The following is a 27311-nucleotide window of genomic DNA, read 5'->3' as shown; positions in this document are numbered from 1 at the left end:
TCAAAGCAAGCTAAGCATGGCTGAAGAGCAATGAAGAAGGAGAGAAGCACTCCAGAGGAGGTCAGAGAGGCAGGCAAGAGCCAAGTCACCAGGGCACTTTCAACCTAAAGGAAAGGAATACAGATTTTATGCTAAGGTAACAAAGGATACAATGGGAGGATTTTAAGCAAGAAAGTAACATGAGCTGAGGTTCATTTTTTAAATATCCTTCACACTGCTGGGTAGAGAACAGATTGTAGTGAGGCAAGAGAATGTGGAGATAGGAAACCAGGATGTTTCAGTAGTCTAGACCAGAGATAAAAGTGGATTAGACAAGGGAGGCAGGAATACAGCTGGAAAAAAACAGATTTGGTATGTGTTTTTGAGAGGTAGAGAGGATTTACCAATTAACTGAATTAAAAAAAGAGAGAGAGAGTAGAATAACCCCTATCTTGAGCAGCTGGAAGAATACAGCTTAGTTTACTGAGTTGGAGAATATTTAAGGAGGGCTATGTTTGGGATAGGAGTAGGAGTAGAAAATACGAGTTCTGTTTTGGCCAGGTTACATTTAAGATGTTCATCATATACCCATTTGAAAATGCTCAGTAAGCACTTGGATCAAAATCAGGAATTCTGAGGAGCTCTTCTTAGTCTTTCTCTGATTTCACAAAAGACTGAAGATAAAACCACAAGTGGAAAATAGCTTTTAGAATGCATAGGGCGAGTATTCAGTAACAATCTAAAGCAGTGAAACAAGCTATTATACTCTTCATGAAACCATTTCACTTATGAAATCTAAAACATCATTTTTGCTGAGCATAATGATACAGAAAGAGAGTAAGCTTTAAAGTCAACGAGACTCATGCCAAGAGAGTTAAGTCACATGATATGACCTCTATTTCCTAAATCTTATAAGATTATAGGGCAAGTAAGAAGAGATCAGAGCTCCAAGCAGAATACAATTTACAAGTGCTTCTAAAACTTCCATCCTAAGGCCAGGTGTAGTGGCTCAAGTCTGTAACTTTGGGAGGCCAAGGCGAGAGGATTGCCTGAGCTCAGGGGTTCAAGGCCAGCCTGGGCAATTTAGTGAGACCTCATCTCTACAATAAATAAAAAAATCAGCCAGGCATAGTAGTGCATGCCTGTAGTTCCAGCTACTTGGAAGGCTGAGGTGGAAGGACCACCTGAGCCCAGCAGGTTGAGGCTACGGTGGCAGTGAGCGTGCCATTGCACTCCAGCCTGGGTGGAGGACTGAGACTCCAGCTCAAAAAAACAAACACACAAAAATTCCATCCTATATGAAGGGAGTGCACTGCATACCCAATGTTGGACAAAAATATCTTCTAGGCAGATATAAAATAACAAGTGATCTACCTGCTATCTCATTGGAGTTCCATGAAAAGTGTCAGAATCAATTTCTTTAAAGTTATAGTGATTAGTGACAAAAATGAGATGGACTTAGAGTAAAATGAGAATTAAATTTGCAAAACAGAATGGCCTTTAGCACAGCACAGCTCTATTAATATTAGATTCTGAGTAATCAGATTCAAGCTAATTGTATTTTAGTATGACAGGTTTTCTTAATCAAATGGCTACTTTGAAGGTCAACAGCAAAATAAGAGAAAGAGATAAGAAACAATATCTGTGTGTATATAAGTCCTTGGGTTCTACAACTCTTTAATACACATCAACAATACTGTAAAAGACACCATTTCTGGGAAAGATAATGAAAATGTATTGAGTAGCTACTAAATATCAAGGGTTATACATGTAACATCTTATTTAATTCTCACGATAAAATAATCTCTCTAGAAAGGTTTTATTACCATTATTTTTAAAGAGCAGGAAGCAGAGTCTCAAAAAGATGGAAAGTAACTTGCTCAAGATGAAACAGGTAGTAAAAAATAGTCAGGATTAGATCCAGATGTAGCTGAATACAAAATATATACTCTTTCATTAAGCTCTTAAATGGAGTCATGATCCACAAAAACCCAGAAGCCACAGGCCCATGGTCTCTTCAAGCCACAAGAAACTTTTTGATTTGCTGACTATTAAATCAGGCTAAAAACAAAGCTGCTATATAAATGCCTAAAAAGAATAATATCAGACATGTAAAATAAAGTTGAGTTTTGCCAGAATATATAATCAAATTTTACCAGGTCCTAATATACCCAACAAACCAAATTAATAAAAGAGAAATAAGCAAATGAAAAAAAGTCCTATTATGAAACTCACTTATCAGATACAACTTAGGGAGCCAAGCTAGAGATAAGCCAATGATTCATTTTAAAAGGAATGATTTTGTAAATTATCTTTGTCATCTAAGAAGAAAAGCAAAAATATTTTTGCCAGGCATTTCTTACTTCATCACAATATGTTATAGACATTACTCCAAATAACTGAACTGTAATGCCAAGGTGATTGCTACAGCTGACCAACTCTGCTAACTCAATATAATGTATAACCAAAGTAGCCACAGAAGAAATAGAAGCAATCTGAGCTTTTGAATGCTACATTCCTTCCTAACAATTATTTAATTTACTTTGGCTGTTGAATTTCTTTATAAATCCATGGTCTTCTACATTTTATTCCAAGGGATCTTTAAAGAAAAACCTGGATATCTGGATATCTCTTTTCACTTAAGCAGTCAAAACAAACTACATCCAATCACAGCACATGCTGATACATTAGGAATCAGAGGATAACTCAGTTATGCATACATTGAAATGCAGGACTCACAATAAATTCAACAAAGACCTTTCTGCCCATGGACGCCACTGAGGAAGCATCACTAAAGTCTCTCTCCCCACCACCATCATGTCTAAGTCAGAGTTCCCTAAGGAGCCCCAACCGCTGCAGAAGCTCTTTATCAGAGGGTCGAGCTTCAAAACCACCAACTAGGGCCTGAGAAGCCACCTTGAGCAATGGGGAACACTCACAGACTAAGACTCGAACACCAAGTGCTTCAGGGGCTTTGGATGCCACTGTGGAGGAGATAGATGCAACCATGAATGTGAGGCCACACAAGGAGGATGAAAGAGTTGTAGAACCAAGGAGAGCTGTCTCAAGAGAGAATTCTCAAAGACCAGGTGCCCACTTAACTGTGAAAAAGATATTTGTTGGTAGCATTAAAGAAGACACTGAAGAATATCACCTAAGAGATTATTTTGAACAGTAGGGGAAAATTGAAGTAACTGAAATCATGATTGACAAAGGCAGTGGCACGAAAGGGGGGCTTTGCCTTCGTAATCTTTGAATAAAACTGTCATTCAGAAATACCATCCTGTGAATAACCACAACTATGAAGTAAGGACAAGTCCTGTCGAAGCAAGAGATGGCTGGTGCTTCATCCAGCCAAAGAGGGCGAGGTAGTTCTGGAAACCTTGGTGGTGGGCATGGTGGTGGTTTTGGTGGAAATGACAACTATGGTTGTGGAGGAAACTTCAGTGGTCATTTTGGCTTTGGTGGCAGCGGGGATAGCTATAATGGATTTGGTAAGGGTGGAAGAAATTCTGGAGGTGGTGGAAGCTACAATGATTTCGATAATTATAACAATCAGTCTTCAAATATTGGACCCATGAAGGGGGGAGATTTTGGAGGCAGAAGCTCTGGCCCATATGGTGGTGGAGGCCAATACTTTGCCAAACCACAAAACCAAAGTGGCTATGGCAGTTCTAGTAGCAGCAGTCGCTATGGCAGTGGCAGAAGATTTTAATTACTGCCAGGAAACATAAATTAGCAGGAGAGGAGAGCCAGAGAAGTGACAGGGAAGCTACAGGTTACAACAGATTGGTGATCTCAGTCAAGCACAGTGATGGCACAGCCTAGCTGCTACAAAAAAGACATGTTTAGACAATACTCATGTATGGGCAAAACACTCGAAGACTGTGTTTGTGACTAATGGTATAACAAGTTATTTTAGTTTCTGTTCTGTAGAAAGTGTAAAGCATTCCAACAAAGGATTTTAAATGTAGATTTTTTTTGCACCCATGCTGTTGATTGCTAAATGTAATAGTCTGATCATGACATTGAATAAATGTTTTTTTAAAAAATGTCCTGTGTAAAGTTAGTCTACTCTAAAGCCATCTTGGTAAACCCCAACAGTGTTGGAATTAGAATTCCTTCAGGGTGGTGCCAGATTCTATTTGGAAATTTATTTACAACCTACTTGGGTAGAGAAGCCATTGTCTTCAGAAACCTTGGTATAGTTGAACTGACAGTTACTGTTGTGACCTGAAATTCACCATTTAAAAGAGTCAACAGGCTGAGTTTGATAGCTCAGCCTGTAATCCCAGCACTTTGGGAGGCCGAGGCAAGGGGACTGCCTGAGCCCATGGGTTCAAGACCAGCCCAGGCAACCTGGCAAGACCGCATCTCTAAAAAAATAAAAAATTAGCCAGGCCTGGTAGCACGTGCCTATAGCTCCGGCTACTTGGAAGGCTGAGGTGGAAGGATCGCTGGAGCCCAGCAGGTCGACACTGGGGTGGCTTTGAGTATACCACTGCGCTCTAGCCTGGTCAATGGAGTGAGCAAAAAAAATAAGGGTCACCAAAACAAAATCATGGAATTACTGGTTATAAAGATAATTGTTGGCACATCCTATGCAATACATCTAAATTGACTAATGGTATCAGATAAAATTATAGATGGGAATGAAGCTTGTGTATCCATTATCATATGTAATCAGCAAATGATTTAATTCTTTTGAATGAAAAAAAAAATTCAACGAAGAATAGAAACAAAGAAAAAATTAAAAAGCAGAAACAACCCAGGAGGAATAAGGAGAGTTAAAAACACATAAAACAATTCAGGGAGTTTGGAAACTAATTTTTCAAAATCAAGAAACTAATGGCTTTCATCTTTGGCAATACTGGATAACTTCTAGCCAAAACTACCAGTGAAAAGCTAGGCTGTGTATCCAGGACACACTTTAAAATAACTGCTCAATGAAACCACACAATAAAACACTCTCCTACAATAACTCTTGGACATAATAATGTCCAAGGAACCACAACAGGGGAAAGCAAATCATTCCCAACATAAACACAGTATGTCTAAATTAGTAAATAAATTATAAATTCAAATCACTCTGGGTATTTAATTTTTTAACAGATAAAAGTTTTAAGTATTTCTTTACTGTCTTACTAAGTTTTAGAGGAATTCCCAAAAAAAGCATATATATTGAAAGTAATTTATAAAGAATCATTCTTTAAAATGAATCACAACACTGAAGTTTGATATTTTTCTGACTTGTTTTTTGGTGTAATTTCAATTTAACAATATGGTAATTAAAAAGCTTCTTGTATATGCTTTAAAGCATTCTATGCAATATTAAAGCACAATCTTTTGAGTTCAGAAATTTTCAAAACTATTGATGAATAAGAGTACATCTTTAGAATTCCATTTCCCCATTACTACTGAATGACTTTGCTAATGCTGAAAAACCCAACAAACTTTTGGCAAAAAAGCCCAGGTAAAAAAAAAAACAGAGTTTGGTGCTTATAAAGAAAGAAAACACATTCCCAGAAATATGCCCTCTTGTTCTTTTAGTTCAAAGATAAAATCAGAAATCAACTGGCATTGTTACATATAATATTTTGTCATTCAGCAGATGACAACTAAAGATAGGAATCATTTTCATTCCTTAAAGTGTAAGTTTTATTTTCTCCTGTTTGAGTCTTCCTGAAGTTGTGTCCTATTTCTTTTCTTCAAGATTTTCCTCCTCTATTTTGTCAAAATAGTATTTGAAAAATATAAATAGAAATGAATGAAGAGGGGGAACCATTCCTGAATGGCTAAAGTGAAGGCAAGGAGTTTTAACTTTTACTGTCTGGGGGTGCTTATCTCACATTTGCCTGCTAATGAATGCGGAGGCTCAAATATTCTGCTAGGACACTTAGAGACAAATGGCCTTTTACCAAGAGGCTTCTTCCAGAGTATTCTGACACAACAGGTTTTAAATGGCTGATGGTGGATCACAACCTACAGAAAAGGGCCCTAAGGACTTCAGTTTTCATTTCAGCTATGCAGCCACTTAACAAAACCTGCTTCCTCTTCTGTAAAGTGAGACTGAATACATCCATATGCCTGGTTCCTAAAGGGAATTCATTGTTTTCAAAATCCTGTGCACTCTTCTGGGGAACAATTCTCAACAGCTTTCAGCTTTCATCCAACTCTTAAAGGGCACAACAACAAAGCAGTCCAAGAGCCATTGTGCCAACATCTCTTCCAGCCCTTATACCAACAAGTCACAGGATAAGGTATAAAGCAAATGGTCTTGAAACATGAGAGACTCAGGACCTGGGACAAGTCACTTCCTGTCTGTAAAAACACATATCTATATCTATATCTACATATAGATATAGATACAGATATATATATGATACCTCCTTCATAGCGAGCTGATGAAAAGTAGATAAGCAGGATACTGATCAAAATTTTTTAACTTAAAAAAGTTACTTACATTATACAAGTAGACAAAAGTCGTTTTAAAAGCTTCTTTATGTATTCATTCAACAATAGAGGTTCTCAGATAGTAAAGAACTGTCTGTGGTCATACAGCTTGCAAGTGTCAGCGCAGGCAGTCTACTTTCTGTCCTTCGCATGCCCCACACCATAAAAACACAACAGGCCACACTCAAAACATACTGTAAACCTGAGCCTAACACTAGCAGCAACAGTGCTCAGGCTAGGCCCAACCAAAGAGAAAATAAAGTCAAAATGGTATCTTACAGTGACATCAACCTTCAGAAACAAAAGTATTTAAAATTACTAAGTGACCCTTTTGAGGTCTACACTTACCAGACCTTAAGAAAGCAGGTGGAGAGGAGACGACTGCATCAGATGAGCTGGCCATTTCACTGAGTCTAATGACAAGCGTCGCAGGCTAAGCTACAGCAATTTTAAAACTGTTTAGTGAAGGTTAGAAGCAATCAGTATTAAATTAATTGAAAGCAGCGTGAGCAGTTATTAACATGATGCAGTATGCAACAAAGGCAGTCATTGAGGATAGTTATAATTTTATTTTATCTTTTATGACTTGAAAATTTGATTTTCTTTGCTTTGATAAATTACATTTGCTTGTATAGATGAGGCAGGAAATATATAATATCCACTTATTAAGCATTAAATAAGACTAGTATCCTGTATTATGCAATTAAGTGATTATGCTACTATGTAACAATGCTCAGAACTCTGCAGAGGCATCTATACCAGAGTCAAGTTAGCTCAAGTTTCAAATATTCTTCTAAAAGTTTACATATTCTTCTAATAGTAACAAACAGAATCCAGCTGATTGTTTTTAATAACACAAGTAGTAAATGACTAACTCAAGAAACTTTACAGAGTTATCAGAAGAATGGAAAACCTTAAAAGTAACTATTAATTTGGAGGAATGACTTCAGCTGGTGTCTTTTTTTTTTACTATTGTGATGTAAACATACAGGAACACTCAATGTTGATACTGTGCACTTGCACTTAACTACTTTGCATACAAAACTGGATTTAAGTGACTGCATTTAATGGCAGTTTAAAAACTTGAAATTTTTTTCCCAGTTAAGAGAATTAAGGTTTTCAAAGTTTACTGCTATGGCATGCATTTCAGAGGAAACAAAATAAAGACTGGAGAAGAAATAAACTCTAAGTGCTTATTAAAGAAAAAGAGAAATGTTGAAAAAATATTTGTTGGGGGCAGTGCTCAGTTCCCTGTAAGAAAACTCTGGTTACTCTTTATCCAGACACAATAAATCCAATAATACTGGTTGTAGCCCAGATAGCTACTTCATTAGTAGCCAAATCAATTTTTTTTATGACTCACAAAAAATTTTAAGAAAAAGTGAAGCAAAAATATATATGACTACTCTAAGTAACTGTATTGATTTTTAAAATGTACTAAAGATTACTATTTGAAAGATTCTCTCAAACTTTGTAGTTGGAAGTTTTACTATAATTCTAGTAAATAAACCTTTTTAAGGTATTAATAAAACCAACTTCATTCTTTTTTATACCTTAAAAATGTTCTAAAATTGGTAACAAAGATTGAGTGTATGATTTATGACATTAGATACTTTCTCCAAATTAGAAAAGTCAGAGTGAACAACAGACTACTAAGAACTTCATAAAATGGAAAAAGCCCAAAACACAATGGGGGCACATTAGTTGAGAAAAACACAAAAACAAACCCTTAATATCAGTGCAAATGCAGAGTTAATTTTCCTAGGCAATGCAGTTCATCCCCCAATAATGTCAGAGCTCGTCAATCCTTTAAAAGGAAAGGTCCTTAGTTGAACACGTTATTCCACCACATTTCCTGTTTATTGGCACACTTGTTACTCAAGATTATATCCAGACAGCAAGAAATAAGAGAAGTTTCAACTCCCGCTCTCGAAGGCGCTATCAGTCACAGGTGCTAACTTTAAAGTCGTGACTTTGCAGTTTGAACAAGTCAGTTCAGGACACTTGAACTGTTCTGTCTGCACCACCCTTCTGACCTCCATGGCCTTGGGCTGAGGAGTCACAGCAGGAAACTACTTGACCTGGGGCCACTTGCATAGGGAAGGGCCCACTTCTTTCTGAACCCTAACTATGCTAAACGTGACCCACTTTGTGACCCAGGCCGTCTCCCTCAGTGTCTGCCATGTAGATAACAGGAAGGTAAAAGGGGTATATGAAATAAGGCGACGATAAGCCGCGGGAGCTCTAGGGCCAGGTTAGAGTTACATATGACTTGTGGGGAGGGACACTCAGAGGGAGGGCACACTCCCTTTCCCTGGAATGAGCCACAACCTGGATTTCTAAGTGGGAAGACTCCGAGAGAATTCGGGACCGCAGCATTCTTTCTGAGGGGGTACACACAGAGAACAGAGTTGTGGGGAGACACCCGACGTGGAGTTGGGACCTCCACCTAATTCGTAGCGGTGGGGGGAGACATCAGGCTCAAAGCTGGGCCGCCGCCTACGTTCTAACAGGAAAAACACCAGGCACAGGCACAGGCTCAGGCTCATTCCCAGGACCCCCACCTGCCTCCCTCTCCAGGAGCTTGGGGGGAAGTACCATTCAAGGTGCGGGGGTGGGGAGGCGGGGACCCAGCCAGCCAAACCTGAGCGCTTGGTCCGAGCTCTCCGCTCCAAGACCTTCCAGCTCACTTCGGCCATGAGCCCCGCTGCCCCGGCCATCCCGCTCCGGCCACCGCCTTGGCCACCGCCCCCGGAGCTGCCCGTCAGCACAGCCCGCCCGGCCACGCCCCCCTGCGCGACACTGTCGAGAGGTGCGCCGGCCGGAAGTGAGCGCGAGGCGAACTTCACCCCAGCCCCGCCGCCTCTCGAGCGTCTGAAGGGCGGCCTAGGGAGAGTGCTGGGGGCCCGCCGGCGGCTCGCAGGGTCCAGAGGCTCGCGCCTTCTCTCGGCCGGCGCGCGGTGCTTTGCGGCTGCCGTCAAGCGCTGCGCCGGGCCGGCGGGCGGGGGCGAGGGGCGGCCATGGCGGTGGCGGGCGGGCTGCCGAGCTCCTGGAAGCCGCTGGCGCCGCTCCTCGCGTGTCTTGCGCTGCTAGGATTCGGGCCGGTCCCGGCGCGGGCGCTGCACAACGTCACGGCCGAGCTCTTTGGGGCCGAGGCCTGGGGCACCCTGGCGGCCTTCGGGGACCTCAACTCCGACAAGCAGACGGACCTCTTCGTGCTGCGGGAAAGTCAGTGCTTGCCGGGCCCTCCCTCTGTCCACCGTCCGTGTGCCCCTCCCGGTGTTCCCCACACCCCTTGCCCCGATTGCCGGCCCTTCTCTCCCAGCCCCGTGGCCTTCCCTTTATCTCCAGTATTCTTGATAGCTTGCCATTTTTCCTCCACTTTTTGCAACCCCAGGTTCCGACACTGCCACCCTACAGTTTGACCTATCCCCATTTTTAAAAATAAGACTGCGGCCTTTATCCACGCACCCACTCCTTGTAATGGAATCACCTGCCTTCCAGAGTCCTTCCTGATTCCCAGGAGTCTTGCAGCTTGCCTCTGCTCCTAAGGCCCTTTCATTCCTTTCTACTGTACTTCGATCTTCCTTCCTCTATGATGAGCTGGAAAGGATGCAGCTTGACACTTTCTTCTCACGGGGTACTTCTCCCTGCCTCCCCACTTACCTAATCCACCAGTCCCTCCCTTTGCCAGGGTCCTGGCTTTCTTTGAAGATACTGTGCCTTTCCAAGACCCTGAACACTAAACAGCTCACACAAGCATTTTGCAGGGACCACAGAAAAACTCAGTGCCTCCTTGGGGAAGCTACTCTCAAACCGCATACTCTTCTCCATTCTGAACTGCTTGTTCTTTTATGTACACCTGACCCCTCTTCACCTTAGTTATCACCCTAGTCTTCCAAATATCTGCTTTCTTTGCCAACTTGTGGTTCTTGTGGAAGTTCTTTGCTTTGACCATTACTAAACTAATTTGTAAATCTTGATGCTGATAATGGGCATTAGGGGGTCTTAGCGTTTCTTAGTACCCACAGAAGTAGTTGCTGCTTAAAGATCAAGGCCATGAAGGAAGTGAAGAGCTGATGCAGAGCTTGTCTGACAGGATCCTGAATCACATTTCTTGGGGCCGTTGCCAGGATCTCAGAGCCTCTTGTGAACTTTGCATATTTCCCCAATCTTTGTATGACTCCCCATTTTGCATTATACTGCCAAACCTGTAGTTACTCCTTTCAAACTGGTCAGAGACTCTTCTTGACTGTTTGATTAAGCAATTTCAGAAGTCTAACCCAATGAGTGCTAATTGAACTCTAAGAATGCATCAACCTGGGGCGGGAGGTATGAACGATAGAAGAAGGGTCTTGTAGAATTCAGCATTTTCTGTTTACATGCTTCTTTACATCCTTCTTGTCAGATACCTACAGTGGGAATTCCTGCATCCTTGGTGTGGTACATATCTGTGTGATGAACTAAACAGCTGTATAAGGGGCAATAGGTTTGAGGAAGACAAGTCTTGACGTATAGTTGTTAGGCATGTTCTTTACATGGTTCTTTTAAATCAAGCAATCTATTGTTGGCAGAACCCAGTGACTTCAGTTTGTCTTGATCATCTACAGTTTTCCATGTTCATCCTTCCTGTTTCTGTACTGCTTTGAACATTGAACAGGGATATACTGTTAGGCATCCCTGTTAGACTAGTGGGACTATCCTTGAGAGGACAGATGAAGTAGAATAAAAATTTTCCTGTTGACAGCAGTGCCTCGAAAGTTTCTTGTGACCACTTATTAGATGTCTTACCAGGAGACATTGTTTTTTAATAGCATATATTTCTTTATTTTAGGAAATGATTTAATTGTCTTTTTGGCAGACCAGAATGCACCCTATTTTAAACCCAAAGTAAAGCTATCCTTGATGTAAGTACAAATATATTTGTTTCTGTAAAACTTTAATCATTATTGTAATAATGGATATGCGGTGGCTGGTTAGATTGTCTTTGAAATCAGTCTTAACCTTTTGTATTGAGAATCAAAACCAGTGGATATGAGGAATGAGTAGCAAAGTGATTTGTTAGGAAAAGTAGTGAAAAAATGATTTACTTTTTAAAAAAATTAATTTGAGTGGATTCAGGACTGTTTCTAAATAAACACCCTTTATTTCACTACAGTCTAATATCCTTTCCTGAATGTGTTGAGAATTGTCTGTCATCCTGGGAGCAGGTCACTCACAGGAGGCTATAATGTCAACCATGTGTTTTGTGTTGGAGAAGAAGGAGCCTTTTTCCAGTGGGGAAAAGACAGTAACCTCTATCCTAATTTTTTTGTTTTGATTTGAAGTCATTCAAATCAAGTTTTTGAAATTAAATTGATAAAATGTTTAAATAATCGTTATTTTTCTTTTATATGATTGGCATTGCATGAAGCAGTAATCTCCCCTCACCTCCCCAATTATAGTGAACCAACACAATTTTGGAACTACAAGAAGCAAGGATTGATTGCTGTTTGAATTCAAGGAAGAAGAGATGGGTCAGGGCAGGCCAAAGTGGCAGCTTCGGGAGAGACATGGAATTTAACTTTACCTTAGTACAAGTAAAATTTAGGTGAAAGTGTTCAATTTTGAGGCCACAGCATGTATAAGAGGTGACAGTAAAAACTGCAGGTTGCGAAGAGGAGGTGGAAAGATTTGCCTGAAAATGGAAGGTATACTTTGAAGAATTAAGACTAAGAAGATGAGATCAGGGCAGACTGGAAACCTTCATAAATATCAGAAGAGTTTGAACTCAATCCTGTGAGAAGAGGGGAGTCATTATAGGTCCTTGTGCAAGGAGAGATAATGAAAACAGTATTTTAGATTGATTTACTTGTTAACCATGTACAGAATGAATTGCTATGTAGAAGATTAAAGATTGTTTTGGAAACTGTAAAAAAGGTCCCTATGTAGGCTAATAAGTACTCAGACTCTACAGTATTTAACTCAAACTCATGCAAAAAAAAAAAAAAATAGCCTTGAATTAGAACATTGAGGGGAAAGTTATAAAAGTGTGAACAGGAACTTATCCCCCTTGAGAAATGCTCTGGATACTGAATGTCAGCATGGTTAGAGTGGGGAAAGAACTAGAGTTGATAAATATATACAAGAAATGAACTAACTGCCTAGAAGTGATTAAAGATTAGAAGGAAATTTAAAGGATATAAAGGGTTCTAAGTTATGAAAGAAATTGCAATTTTTAAAATTAATGCAGTATTAATTTTATCTGCATTATGGCAAGACTCTAGGATATTAAGTTTTTAAAATTAATAAAAATAATTTTAGAATTATTGTTAGTAGAAATACAAAATTAGGGTTGGGTGCAGTGATCACGCCTGTAATCTCAGCACTTTGGGAGGCTGAGATGGAAGGATTGCTTGAGAACAGCCTGAGCAACATAGCAAGACCTTGTCTCTACAAAAATAAAAATAAATAAATAAATAAATTAGGTATATATGTTTGTGTAGTGTATTGATTGCTAGGTTTGGTAAAAATTTGTTTTTCATTGTGAATCTCTACTAGCTTTCAAAAATAAAACAATTATTTAATTTTCATTGTAAGTTGTCGATTCACACTAAAATCCAAATTAAATATTTTGTAATAATAATTTAATTGACAAAATCACAGTGATACTGCTTTCTGCTTTAGCGGTTAATGATGAGCCTCCATTTGTTAGAAAAACCATTAAATATCTTGGTATTTTGATAAAGAGACTAAATAAAAGGACTGTGCTAGCCAATGCCTGAACATGAATGAATTTTCTCTTGACATTTTTCAGGTTTATCTTATTTCTTAAGACTCCTCTGCATTCATTCAGTACTCTTCTATAGACCAAAGAAGTCTAAATACGTGAGGGATAATAAGATATTAAACAAGAGAAACAGATTAATTGGTTATGTGAAATGTTAAATTTTGCATTGAAAATATTTTTATGGTAAAAATATAGAGATGTTCTTTTCTATTATACCTTGTTTGGATATTTTTAAAAATTTGTTTCTTTTAGGAATGACAGTGCACTGATAACAAGTGTAGTCCCTGGGGATTATGATGGAGATTCACAAATGGATGTTCTTCTGACATATCTTCCCAAAACTCATGCCAACAGTGAATTAGGAGCTGTTATCTTCTGGGGACAAAATCAAACATTAGGTGAATCTGTTTTAAGAGTTTTAATATTTGCCATTGGATAGGAAAGGTAAATGTGACAAAATATTGTTTTGATATCAGTTTAAAAATACTAGTCTTGAGTGTCAGTAATTATTAAAACTTTTTTAAAAGTTCCTTTTCTGTTTTGTATATGTGTGTGTTTGAGTTTTTTTTTTACCCAAAACAGTCTGGGGTCACTTTCAGAGAATGAACACAGGTCTATTAGCTTCAAGAAAAGAGATTTATTAAAGGATTTTTAACAACTTGAGTTATTGGGATGGCTAAAGAACAGACTCTAGGTTGAGCTTTTAGGAACAATACCAAATGCTATCAAGGAAGCTACTACCTCTAGCAAAAGTGACCAGTTACGTAACAGCTGCCAGACTGTGGCTATGCCTGCTGTGATTCTCACTAGCAAAATGGATGCTGCAACTGGTCTCTTGATACACCCAAATTCAGTGAACAGACACAGAAATAGCAGAAGCACAGCTTTGGCCTCACTCATGCCTTTGAAACTCACAGTGTAGTTGATTAGCAAGGCTTAGCTTTTATTCAGCATCTTAAATGCAAGAATATCTGGAAAATGTTATTTTTGGTTTCTAGTCCCCTCAGTACAGGAAAACACAAAAAAGTTGAATTAGAGGTTGAGAGTTAGTCTATTATATCTACCTACAAACCTTCAAGTCTTACCTGAAAAGACATTTAATGATACCTAAGTAGTTTTGTTCATTGAGCCAGATTTTAACAGGGGCAAATGCAGTTGTGTTTTGTCACATTTGGGAATACAAACTGTAATCTCTATACTTTATATTCATTCAATCAGTAAGGATTTAAAGCAGGAATACCATGTGCAAGGCACTGCTTGTGTATAACCACGGACATTTCAGAGTCCGAGAGTTTTGCATATACTGGCTTATTTATAACAAAACCATGTTGTTAACTGCTATAGTACCAAATTGTATATAAAGAAAATTTAGCTAAGAGATATTTAGTAGTAGCCTTACAAGGAAGTTATTGTAATGTTAGTCTTCACGGTAGAATGTACTCTCCTAGTATTTTATCTTTACAAGTTTGATGTCTGTTTAAATTAGATTTATAGTGTCTAATCATTAGAGTGAATCAGAGCTAAATCTTGAAAAGAATAAAAGAATTTTCCTTAGCCGGGTTCAGTGGCTCAGCCTGTAATCCCACACCTTGGGAGGCTGAGGTGAGTGGATTGCCTGAGCCCGTGGGTTCAAGACCCGCCTGGGCAACTTGGCGAGACCTCATCTCTACAATAAATCAAAAAATCAGCCGGGTGTGGTAGCGCGCACCTGTAGTTCCAGCTACTCAGAAGGCTGAGGCGAAAGGATCGCCGGAGCCCAGCAGGTCGAGGCTGCGGTGGCCGAGAGCGGCCACTGCACTCCAGTCTGGGACAGAGTGAGACTCCAACTCAAAAAAAAAAAAAAAAAAAGATTTTTCCTTAAAGGTAGATATCAAAAGTAATATAAAATGCCTACTAACATATATATATATATATCTTCTTGCTTTCCAGATCCTAGCAATATGACCATACTCAATAGGACTTTTCAAGATGAACCACTAATTATGGAGTAAGACATGATTTTGAACTTAAATGTAAAATAAAATATTTCACATAAGAAACTATTTTGCTAAGTAGTATTTACACTAAGCTTACTTTCCTGTAAAGCTAACAGGCACCTATAGTCTTCATTAATTGAAGTTTATTTGCCATTATGAGGGAAATAGAAACGTGAAATTCATTATTTTAGAAAAAGGAAGAGATTTGTGCTTTTGCTTTTGTTTCAGTAGTTTCCAACATATCCATTATGGATCTGTGTTGATGTTAGCCATGATATTATTCAAAGATTTAAGATAGCTGTTTTTGAGTAAAACTGTTACATTTGATTGACAAATATGAAGGCAACAAGGTTTTCTTCAGAAATTTATAAATATTTCTATGTTAAGGAGAAATTTTTGTTCTTTTTTACAACTCTGCCTTTGTATTGTCACTTATTTCCTCAAAATAGACTAATGTATAAGGATAACTTAATCCAAATTTCTGACAGGGTATTTTGGTAATGAGTTAGAGATCATTCTTGGGACTAGAGCAAAATATGGCCACATTTCTGTTTCTAGTTATTTCTTACAGTTATTAAAACCATAGTTATTCAGTGGACATTAGAAATCTGAACTATAAATCCATGAATTAATCTTCTTAAGGGTACTCAGCTTGATTTCATTCATAGTTGTGTATTTTTCCATTATTGTTACAGTATTCAATGGCCAGTATGAATTTTTATACCAGCTAGGGGTTATTTATATGAGTTATTTCTCCTGAGCCCATCTAAATAAATAAGTTGGGTCATGATTCTAAAATAAGCTTCTAGAGATTAGTACTGTCTCCTTATCACTCATGGATAGGCTAGATTATGCAAAGATTACAGACATCCCCAAAATCTCACAACAGAAGTTCATTTCTTCCTCCCCCTGTGAGCAGTATGGGTCCACAGTAGTCTCTGCTCTGTACCATTGCTCAGAGAGTAAGGCCATCAGAGACACTACCATTGTTATTGCTGGACCATCTGAAACACTTGGTCTTCCCTTTGCCATGGTAGGTTAAGGGAGGACTGGAGGGTACAGTAAAAGAAATTACACACTTTGGCTTGGAAGTGACACATGTCACTTTCGCTGACATTACTCACTACAAATACAAATAGTTATTGAAGAGTGTTATCATGTCTGTCACACCTCCCAAAATTTTTTGTTTTTTTTTTTAAAGCTAAGGTAGAAGTGAGGATTTAATAAAATAGCTGCTTATTATTTTAAATGTTTTTTTTTTCAGCTTCAATGGCGATCTAATTCCTGATATATTTGGTATCACAAATGAATCCACCCAGCCACAGATACTATTAGGAGGGTGAGTAAATATTATTATAACCATGTAATTAATTGTAGGTATTGTTGCTGCTCTAGGGTTTGTGTGCTTATATGAATGCATGGTTTTAACCATTGGAGAAAAACCAGCTCATTGGAAATCTTTGTTCTTAAAGATTTTTTAAAAACTTGGTCAATGTATAAATTTTCTCAAATAATTTGAATTTGATCTGCAACTGCTTGCCAAGAGACAGCTTAGTTATCCTTTATCCTTTGGAAATTAGAGATTCAAACTTCATAGGTCTCCATATCCTTATTAGTTCATTAGATGTTTTTGAAATGGAAAGGTTTAATGTAAATAGGATAGATAGCTGTAGGATTGAATAGATCTTTGACCTTAGTGTTAGGGCCCAGACTTTAATTGAAATTATTTGTTTCTTCTTTGTTTAATTTGTTCAGTGAGCAATCAGTAATTGCCTGGTAATGTAAACATTCCTCCTCCAAGCTCTGGAAACTTTTCAGTGTATAATTGATGAGTATGTGTGCTAGGCCTCTAGCATGCAGTTCTTAGGGGGAAAAATGCCTGAATTCTTTTTTTTTTTTTTTTTTTTTTTGAGTTGCATTCTCACTCCATCACCAAGGCTGGAGTGTAGTGGGACACTCATGGCCACTTCAGCCTCGACCTGCTGGACTCAGGTGATCCTTCCCCTCAGCCTTCCAAGTAGCTGGAACTATAGGCGCATGCTATCACGCCCGGCTTATTTTTTGATTTATTGTAGAGATTAGATCTTGCCAAGTTGCCCGGACTGGTCTCAAACCTCTGAGCTCAGGCAGTCCTCTTGCCTAGGGCTCCCAAAGTACTGGGCTTACAGGCTTGAGCCAACTTGTCTGGAATCTTGTAATTAAAAGACAACCATTATAATTCTCCTGGATTTAAATAGAACTCTGCTCCTAGCACAAAAATTCATGAAAGCAAGATATTTTTTATGACATACCTTCAACCTGGTTAATTTTTTTCTGTCTCTAATAATGCAACATTTTATTAAAGAGTACGGAACACATTTTTTTTTTTTTGTCTTTTCAAAAAGTACAAGGAACCACTTTTCTCAATCTGTCTTCCCCAGCTACTTAAAACTCTAATGAATTTCCCTGCTGTATTATGTAGAAATAGTGTATTTTTATGATTCGTTTTTGAAATGTGATTCACAGACACGTGTCTTTATTATAATAGGTTTTAAAAGCTATGTGTTTTTCAAGGCACAGAGAAAAATATTATAGAATTCAGAACAAATAAATAGACTATGATACTATCGCATGGTATGCTAAACAGTTTCCTTGTAGCTCATTTAAAAATAATGAATAAATTGTCAAAATCTAAGGTATTCTGAAAAGACATTCTCACATTTTCTATTACGTTTTCAGGAGGTTTTGGGTAAAGAATGTGAATATTTTGATGCTAGTCACAGTGAACGTTGAAAGAATTCTTGTGAGTTTTGAATGAGAAACCTGTTTTCTCCCAAACTTTGAAAACTATGTGCACGAGAGTGTTGTTTCAGAGACAAATTAGATGGAGATCCTGATTTGCCTCTGGTGAGGGGATCTTTTTAAAAACATCTTATTAATTTTTTATTTTAAAGATGTGGGATACAGTTCAGCATTAGGTATGCAAATGTTCATTATGCAGATATCTTTGTTGATGAGATGTCCACCCGCTCCCACCCCCCTGTAGAGTCCCAGTACTCACACCCCTATAACCCCACCCCCAACAGTTTCCCACTAACACCAATCCTTTTCTTAGAGTATTACGATAATTGTTCAAAGTACATTTATGAGTGAGAATATTGATACTGAGTTCTTTCTGTGACAGATCACTCAGTATTCTAGACTCTAAGTTCATCCAAGTTGGCTGTGAAGTTCATAGTTTTGTCCTTCTTTGTGGCTACATAATATTCCATCATGTATATGTACCACATTTTTTTTAACCAGTCCTCTTTTGATGGGCAGCACTATTGGTCCCATGTTTTTGCTATTGTGAACAATGCTGTAATAAACATACATGTACAGGTATCTTTTTCATAGAGTGATTTGAGTTCCTCCGGGTATATCCCGGTAGGGGGATTGTAGGGTCATATGAGAGGTCAATTTTCAGATCTTTTAAGAATTGCCAAACTGTTTTCCACAGAGGTATTAGTTTACACTCCCACCAACAGTGTGTAAGTGTTCCCTTTTCGCCACATCCTCTCCAGCATCTGTTGTTTTTTAAGTTATTGATGATGGCCATCCTGACTGGAGTTAGGTGGTACCTCAGTGTGGTTTTAATTTGCATTTCTTTGATGTCTAATGAGGCTGAGCATTTTTTCATGTATCTGTTGGCTGCTTGTATGTCTTCTTTTGAGAAATGTCTATTCATACCTTTTGCCTACTTTGTAATAGGGCTGTTTGTTTTTTTCTTTTTGTCACGTTTCAGTTCCTAGTAAATCCTAGATCTTAGGCCTTTGTCAGACATAGAGTAGGCAAATATTTTTTTCCTAGTCTATGGGTTATCTCTCTGCTCTCTTGATGGTTTCTTTGGCTTTGCAGAAACTTGTCATTTTGATTAGGTCCCACTTATCTATCTTATCTCTTATGGCATGGGCACTTGGGGTTTTGATCAGGAATTAGTTACCAAGTTCAAATTCCATAAGTGTCTCCTGCATTTTCTAAGGTCCTTATAGTTTGAGGTTTTACATTTAGATCTTTGATCCATTTAGAGTTGATTTTTGTGCATGGTGATAGGTAGGGGTCTTGTTTTAATCTGCATGTGATCAGCCAGTTTTCCCAGCACCATTTACTGAATAGGCTTTCCTCTCCCCAGTGGTTGGTGGTCTGGAGGTTTTGTTGAAGATGAGTTTGTTCAAACATTGAGGTTTTACCTCTGGAATCTATCCTGTTCCATTATTCTATATGTCTGTTCTTGTACCAATACCAGGCTGTGTTGATTATTGTAGCTTTATGATAAAGTTTAAAGTCTGGGAGTGTGATACCCCCTGCTTTTTTTTTTTTTTTTTTTGCTGAGGATTGTTTTGGCTACTCGTGGTTGTTTATGCTTCCATGTGAATTCCTATATTGTCATTTCCAGGTCTAAGAGGAATGCTGCTGGTAATTTAATGGATATTGTGTTAAATCTGTAGATTGCTTTGGTTAGGATGGACATCTTGGCAATGTTGATTCTCCCTGTCCATAAGCATGGAATATTTTTCCATTTGTTTGTGTCATATTTGATTTCTTTGAACAGTGTTTTATAGTTTTCGTTGTAAAGTTCTTTCACATCTCTGGGTAGGAAGATGCCAAGTTATTTCATCTGTTTGTTTATTGTCGGTGTATAGAAATGTGACTATCTTTTGAACATTTGTTTTATACCCTGAGACTTTGCCAAAGTCATTTATCAGTGCAAGGAAGTTTCTGACAAATTCTCTTTAGTTTTGAGGTATAGCATCATGTCATCGCAAAGAGGGATAGCTTGACTTACTCTTTTCCTATTTGAATACACCTGATCTCCTCCTCTTGTCTGATTGCTGTAGCTGGGACTTACAAAACTATGTTGAAAAAGAGGGATGAGAGTGGGCATCCTTGTCTTGTTCCAGTTTTCAGGGGAAATGTTTCCAATTTCTGTCTGCTTAGTAGTATGCTGGCTGGGGGTTTCTCATAGATAGCTCTTACTATTTTGAGATATGTTCCATCTATGCCTAAATATTTCAGTGTTTTTATCAAGAAGGGGTGGCTGTATTTTATTGAAAGCTTTTCTGTGTCTAATGATATAATCATGTGGTTTTGCTTTTTGCATCTGTTGATGTATTTAATTGCGTTTATGGTCTTGTGAATGTTGAACCATCCCTGCTTCCTGGGGATGAAGCCTATTTGGTCATGGTGGATGATTTTTGAGATGTGGTATTGGATCCGGTTTGTCAGGATCTTGTTGAGAATTTTAGCATCTATGTTCATCAAGGATATTGGTCTGTAGTTCTCTTTCTTTGTTGGATCTTTACTTGGATTGGATATCAGTGTGAGGTTAGCTTCATAAAATGATTTGAGAAGAGTTTGATCTTTCTCCATTGCCTGGAATACCCTCAGTAGGATTTGTATCAGTTCCTCCTTGTATGTTTTATAGAATTCTGCTGGAAAGCCATCTGGTCCAGAACTTTTTTTTTTTTTGGTAGGTAGTTTTCTTACAACATAGTCAATTTCCCGGATTGTTACTGGTCTATTTAAGGTCTTGATTTCTTCTTGTTTCACCTGGGGAGCTTGTGTGACGCCAGAAAGTTCTCCATTTCCTTTAGGTTTTCAGGTTTGTTTCCATACAAGTGTACATAGTCTCTGATCAACTTTTGTATTTCTTTGGGGTCGGTTGTGGCTTTACCTTTTGCATTTCTGATTGTTATCTGTTTGGGATTTTTTTTCGTTTTTTCTTGGTCAGTCTAGCTAGGAGGCTATCAATCTTGTTTATCCTTTCAAAGAACAGGCTTTTTCTTTCGTTGATTTTTTTGTATTATCTTTTTGTCTTCTATGTCCCAAATTTGGGCTTTTATTTTAGTGATCTACATTCTTCTGCTTAAGTTAGGGTTTTGGTGGTCTTGCTTTTCCAGTTTCCTTAGGTGATTTCTTAGGCTGTCATCTTGTGATCTTTCCATTTGCTTCGTGTGTGTTCATAGAGATATGAATTCCCCTCTTTAATACTGCTTTCATGGCATCCCAGAGGTGTTGGTAAGATGTTTCTTCATTTTCGTTTGTTTCCAGGTATCTTTTAATCTCTGTTCTGATTTTCATGTTGACCCAGGAGTTGTTTAGCATCATGCCATTTAGTATCCATGTCTTTGTGGGTTTTGGGGAACTTTGTTGTTGTTATTTATTTTTATTCCACTGTGGTCAGAGAAGGTGCATGGCAGTATTTCAATCTTATGGAATTTATTTACGCTTGATTTGTGTCTAAGGATGTTGTCACTCTTAAGAGTATGTTCCATGCGGTGATGAGTAGAATGTATATTCCATGGTTGTTAAAACTTATTATAACAAAAACATACTCAAGTACATTTTTTATATATTATATTCTGTTATACTCCAATATACTGTACTAATGCTGTGGCATTTTATGATAGCTCTCATTTAAACTTTAGTTATAGTTTAAATAATAGTAGCTAAACATATCTAAGTGACAAGTTTGAATCCAAAATTTCTTTTAAGGCCAATTTAAAGAATGTAGTTATATCAATTGACAGAAAAAAATTTCTATCAGTAGCATTGCTAGAAGGACTATAGCTATCATCTGTCATGATTCAGACAGCAAAACGCTGAATATGTCCCTGTGGTAGCAAGCATTAATATATTACTAAATAAGAAATATATTTAGGGCATATCAGTTTTATGAACCACAGACTTATGTATAGGTGCATATGTGAAAAAGTCATCAGCATTGACATTTTGGACTATTCACATGGCCTTGATTGATCACCCAATCTTATTTATCAAAAAAATCCACCTTTTTACAAATTAATTATTGTGCTATATGGGTATGCTAGACCCATGATTATCTTAAATGTAACTAAATTTGGCCAGCACATTAGTTTCATGTGAAACTTGCAATGATCTTTAAATAGAGTATGAAATACTTTTTTTAGGATTGCATCCTAAAGCTCATGGCTATAACTTGGCCCAGTGCAGATATCAAAATCTGAGATTGCCCACAGGTAAAACTAGCACAACCAGTTTGGGTGGAGTAAAGGTACAGATGACCAATCTGAGCAGGCAATAGTAATATGCAAAAGAATCCCTTGTATTGGTACAGAGAAGGAAGATTGCTATATCCACTGAAGTGTAAAAGATAATTGAAGTATGTTAAATAGTCAAAGGTGAGCCTTCAGTTTGCACCTCAACTTCACTTTATAATGACTTGAAATTATGTAATAATGTGCCATGTTACTTAGAAATAGCACCTACTTGTTAAGTGTTAGAGCAGCTTCTGTAGCTTCTTAACATTAATGATAAGGTTATCATTAATGAGTATTTTCTACAAATATAAGGCATTTGAAACTGATGTTATATAAGCATGCTAAATACTGTTTTTAGTACTGAAGTGAAAACACTTGTACCTTAATTTTAATCAAAGCCAGATATAATGCTGATCTGTTTAGAGTTGCTTTGACTCATATACAAACTTCAAACACATTTCTGGGTCAGGCCCAAGCTATATACTTGGAAGATTTTTTTTTTTTTTTAATTTTGTTTTTATTTTTAAAATGTGGGATACAATTCAGGATTAGGTATGCAGGTGGTCATCGTACAGGTAAAGTTTGGGCCTTCCTTTCATCTCCATTTTGCCTGTTTTGATATCAGGTACCCTTATTGGTATTGTGTCTCCCCTGCCCCCACCCCTACCCCAGCAATAACCCGCTACTGCCAGTCTCTTTCTTACAGTATTATGGTAAATATTCAGGATCTGCTTATGAGTGAGAGTATGTGGTACTCTGTTCTTTGTTTCTGTGATAATCACTGAGTATGATAGAACTAAATCTATCCATGGTGCTGCGAAGTCCATATATTTATCCTTCTTTATGGTTGTATAATATCCCTTTGTGTGTGTGTGTGTGTGTGTGTGTGTGTGTGTGTGTATAATCTCACATTTTTTAGTCCAGTCCAGTTTTGATGGGCAGCACAGGTAGTTCCATGTTTTGCTTTTGTGAATAGTGCTGGAATAAACATGTGTGTGCAGGTATCTTTTTTGTAGAATGATTTGAGTTCCTCCAGGTATATTCCCAGTAGGGAGATTGCTGGGTCATATGGACGATCAATGTCTAGTTCTTTCAGAAATAGCCACACTGTTTTCCAAAAAGATTGAAGTAGTTTTCATTCTCGCCAGCACTGTTGAAGTGTTCCTTTTTCTCCACATTCTCGCCAGCTTCTGTTGTTGTTTATTAATAATGGCCATTCTTACTGGTCAGCATTAGGTAGTATCTCACTGTGGTTTTCATTTGCATTTCTCTGTATGATGAGTGAGGCTGTTCACTTTTTCAAGTGTCTGTTGTCTAACCGTATAGCTTCTTTTGAGAAGTGTCTGTTCATGTCTTTTGCCCACTTTTTAATGGGGCTGTTTGTTTTTGTCCTTTCCACATGTTTGAGTTCCTTGTAGATTCTGGACTTTAGACCTTTGTCAGATATACAGTTAGCAAATATTTTTTCTCATTCTCTGGGCTGTCTTCCCACTCTCTTGATGGTTTCTTTTGCTTTGCAGAAGCTTTTCAGTTTGATGTGGTCCCACTTGTCTATCTTTTCTCTTTTGTCATTTATGTAAGGGTTTTTCCTACATTTTCTAAAGTTCTTATAGTTTGAGGTTTTACGTTTAGGTCTTTTTTCAATTTAGAGTTGATTTTTTGTGTATGGTGATAGGTAGGGGTCCTGTTTCAGTCTTCTGCATGTGGTCAGCCAGTTTTCCCAGCACCATTTATTGAATAGGTTCTCCTCTCCCCAGTAGTTGTTTTTGGAGACTTTGTCAAAGATGAGTTCATTGAGATTGATGTTTTACTTTTATGTCTTTTTTCCATTTAGAGTTGATATTTGTGTATGGTGATAGGTAGGGGTCCTGTTTCTGTCTTCTGCATATGGTCAGTCAGTTTTCACAGCACTATTTATGGAATAGGTTGTCCTCTCCCCAGTGGTTGTTGTTAGAGTCTTTGTCAAAGATGAGTTCATTAAGAAATTGAGGTTTTTCTTCTGGAATCACTATACTGTTCCATTGTTCCATATGCCTATGCTTGGACAAAAACCAGACTATTTTGATTATTCTAGCCTTATAGTAAAATATAAAGTCTGTACATATGATACCTCCTGCTTTTTTTTTCTTCTAAGGATTGTCTTGGCTATTTGTGGTAATTTATGTTTCCATATGTATTTCTGTATTGTCATTTCCAGGTCTGAGAAGAATCATGTTGGTAATTTAATGGGTATTATATTGAATATGTAGATTGCTTTTGGTAGGATGGACATCTTAATAATGTTGACTCTTCCTATCCATGAACTTGGGATATTTTTCCATTTGTTTATGTCTTCTTGGATTCTTTGAGCAGTATTTTGTAGTTTTTATGATAAAGGACTTTCACTTCTCTGGTTAGGAAGATGCCAAGGTATTTCTTTTTTTGGGTGGCTATTGTGAATGGGATTTTGCCTTTTATTTGGTTCTCTGTCTGCTTGTTGTTGTTGTGTAGGAATGCAAGTGTCTTTTACACATTTATTTTGTACCCCAAGACTTTTCAAAAGTCCTTTATCAATGAAAAGCAGATTTTTGACAGATTCTCTTGGATTTTCAAGGTATAGGATCCTATCATCAGCAGAGGGATAATTTAACTTCCTCTTTTCCAATTTTGATACCCAAGTTCCTTCTCTTGTCTAATTGCTCTAGTTAGGACTTCCAACACACTGTTGAACAAGATGAGTGAGAGTGGACAACCTTTTCTTGTTCTGGTTTTCAGGGGAAATGTTTCCAGATTCTGTTTCTTTAGCAATGTACTGGCTGTGGGTTGATCATAGTTAGCGCTTACCATTTTGAAGTATGTTCCTTCTATGCCTAGGTATTTGAGGGTTTTTATCAAGAAGGTATGCTGGATTTTATCAAAAGCATTTTCTGCCTCTAATAATATAATCTTGTGCATCTTGTTTTACATCTGTTGATGTATTTAATTACATTTATCGTCTTGCGGATAGTGAAACAGCCCTGCATCCTGGGGATGAAGCCTACTTGGTTATGGCGGATGATTTTTTGAGATGTGTTGTTGGATCCAATTTCCTAGAATCATGTTGAGAATTTTTGCATCTGTGTTCATTAGGGACATTGACCTGTAGTTCTCTTTTTTGGTTTGATCTTTACCTGATTTGGGTATCCGTGTGATGTTAGCTTTGTAAAATGATTTGGGGAGAATTTCATCTTTCTCAATTACCTGGAATTCTTTCAGTACCAGCTCCTCTTTGTATGGTTTTTAGAATTCTGCTGGAACGCCATCTGGTCCAGCTCTTTTTTTTTGTAGGTAGTTTTTCTTATGACAGAGTCAATTTCCTGGGTTGTTATTGGCCTATTTAGTGTCTCAGTATCTTCTAGTTTCATCTAGTTTCTAGATGTCAGAACATCTTCCATTTCATTTATGTTATCAAGCTTGCTTCCATACAAGTATGCATAGTAATCTCCGATAATCTTTTGTATTTCCTCAGAGTCATTTGTGATTTGATCTTTTGCATTTCTGATTATGTTTATTTGGGCTTTTTCTCTCTTTTTTCTGGCTAGGGAGTCGTCAATCTTGTTTATTCTTTCGAAGAACCAGCTTTTTGTTTTGTTGATTTTTTTTTTCTTATGATGTTTGTCTTCTATGTTCCATATTTGGGCTTTTACTTTGGTCATCTGGATTTTTTTGCTAAAGTTAGGGTTTTGGTTGTCTTGTCTTTCCAGCTCCCTTAGGTGATTTATTAGACTGTTAACTTGTGATCTTTCCATTTTCTTGATGTGTGTTCGTAGAGATATAAACTCCCCTCTTAGAACTGATTTCATGGCATTCCAGAGGTTTTGGTAGAATGTTTCTTCGTTTTCATTTGTTTCCAGGAATCTTTCAATTTCTGTTTTAATTTCAGTGTTGAATCTAGTAGTCATTCAGCTTCATGCTGTTTAGTGTCCATGGCTTTGTGGGTTTTGGGGGAATTTTGTTGGTGTTGATATTTATTTTTATTCCACTGTGGTTTGAGGGAAGATATTTATATAGGTATATGACAGATATATATTTTGCCATATACTTTTTGGTTTCCAAATGATTGCATGAAAATTTTGAATGTATTACTAATGGCACTGAAAGCAACCATTTTTAACTGTTAGTTGTATGAGTGGGGTTTTTTTCCCCTTCATTATAAAAAAACAGACAAACTCTATTTTCTGCTTAAATATAGTCAGCTACTGCCAATCCAGAAGGAATAAATCCCCATTTTTCCATCTAGCTTTTCATCTTTCCTTATGTTATAACCAATTACTGATTTATTAAATCACTCTTACTTTTTATTGTTAATTTTGTTTGCTTGCTGATGCATTATAGAAAATATAAATATTTGTCTTGATGAAATAATGTTATATTTTATCACTTAAATCTATTATTTAGAAAAAATATGAGAGGTATGATGAGATTTGTAACACAGAACCAAATAATCCTCCAGGCAGCTTTTAACTTTGTAATCAGCATTAGTATTTTTAATCTTAACAAAAAATGGTAGCTTTGAGAAAATTGATATTGTCTCAAAATTCCCCTGACAGCCTCTCCCCCTTCTCACCCCATACACCATTTTTTTAACACAATTGTTAAAAAAAATCTATTAGAACTTGATGAATCAGGTTTTTTTAAAGTCGGTGTTTCCATGGAAACATCATATCTGTTTTCTAACTTTTTCTTTTTCTAAAGACATTTTGCTGTTTGTGATAAATGCATTGCCTTTTCCAGTGTTTTTCACCCAAATCTTTTTCTTTTCAATATTAACCCTTTGCACTATATCATAAATCTAGTAAACTACTCTGATGTCCCCTCTCAGGGGACATAAAGAGATTGCTGGTGAGGTGATTATACAGGACAAATTTATGCCAGTGTAAATTTTTCAAAAATGTATGTTTCCTTGAAGTTTTCTAATTCAAATGCACAAAAAAGACAATAAAGAGATGGAATATATACTGAGATATCAGTATATATTAGTATAATATCAGCTGGTGTTATGGAGATAACACCATCTTTCCGCCATGGTGCCAACACTTCTTTGTAAAGAGTGGTAGCAATAAAGAGCGTTTATATAAC

The 27311-nt window shown here is 37.5% G+C and overlaps 1 protein-coding gene and 1 pseudogene across 1 annotated transcript in view; both read left to right on the top strand.

Annotated features, from left to right (window-relative positions):
- Window positions 1-2796: 2796 nt before the first annotated feature.
- On the top strand, window positions 2797-3694 carry LOC103263301 (annotated as a pseudogene).
- Window positions 3695-9268: 5574 nt separating this feature from the next.
- LOC103263302 (T-cell immunomodulatory protein) overlaps window positions 9269-27311 on the top strand; it is a gene marked incomplete at its 3' end in the record, with an annotated part of 225243 nt that continues 207200 nt past the window's right edge. The window contains exons 1-5 of the mRNA XM_021713910.1: window positions 9269-9693; window positions 11267-11339; window positions 13454-13599; window positions 15131-15188; window positions 16442-16516. Of these exons, the coding sequence (XP_021569585.1) occupies window positions 9453-9693; window positions 11267-11339; window positions 13454-13599; window positions 15131-15188; window positions 16442-16516 (593 nt within the window). The remainder of the gene's footprint in view (window positions 9694-11266; window positions 11340-13453; window positions 13600-15130; window positions 15189-16441; window positions 16517-27311) is intronic.

The sequence above is a fragment of the Carlito syrichta genome, unplaced genomic scaffold, assembly GCF_000164805.1.
Source record: "Carlito syrichta isolate Samal-C Ts95f unplaced genomic scaffold, Tarsius_syrichta-2.0.1 Scaffold304795, whole genome shotgun sequence".
Taxonomy (NCBI): Eukaryota; Metazoa; Chordata; class Mammalia; order Primates; family Tarsiidae; genus Carlito; species Carlito syrichta.
The sequence above is the reverse complement of the archived record's forward strand: the minus strand, read 5'-3'. Positions and strand labels throughout refer to the sequence as shown.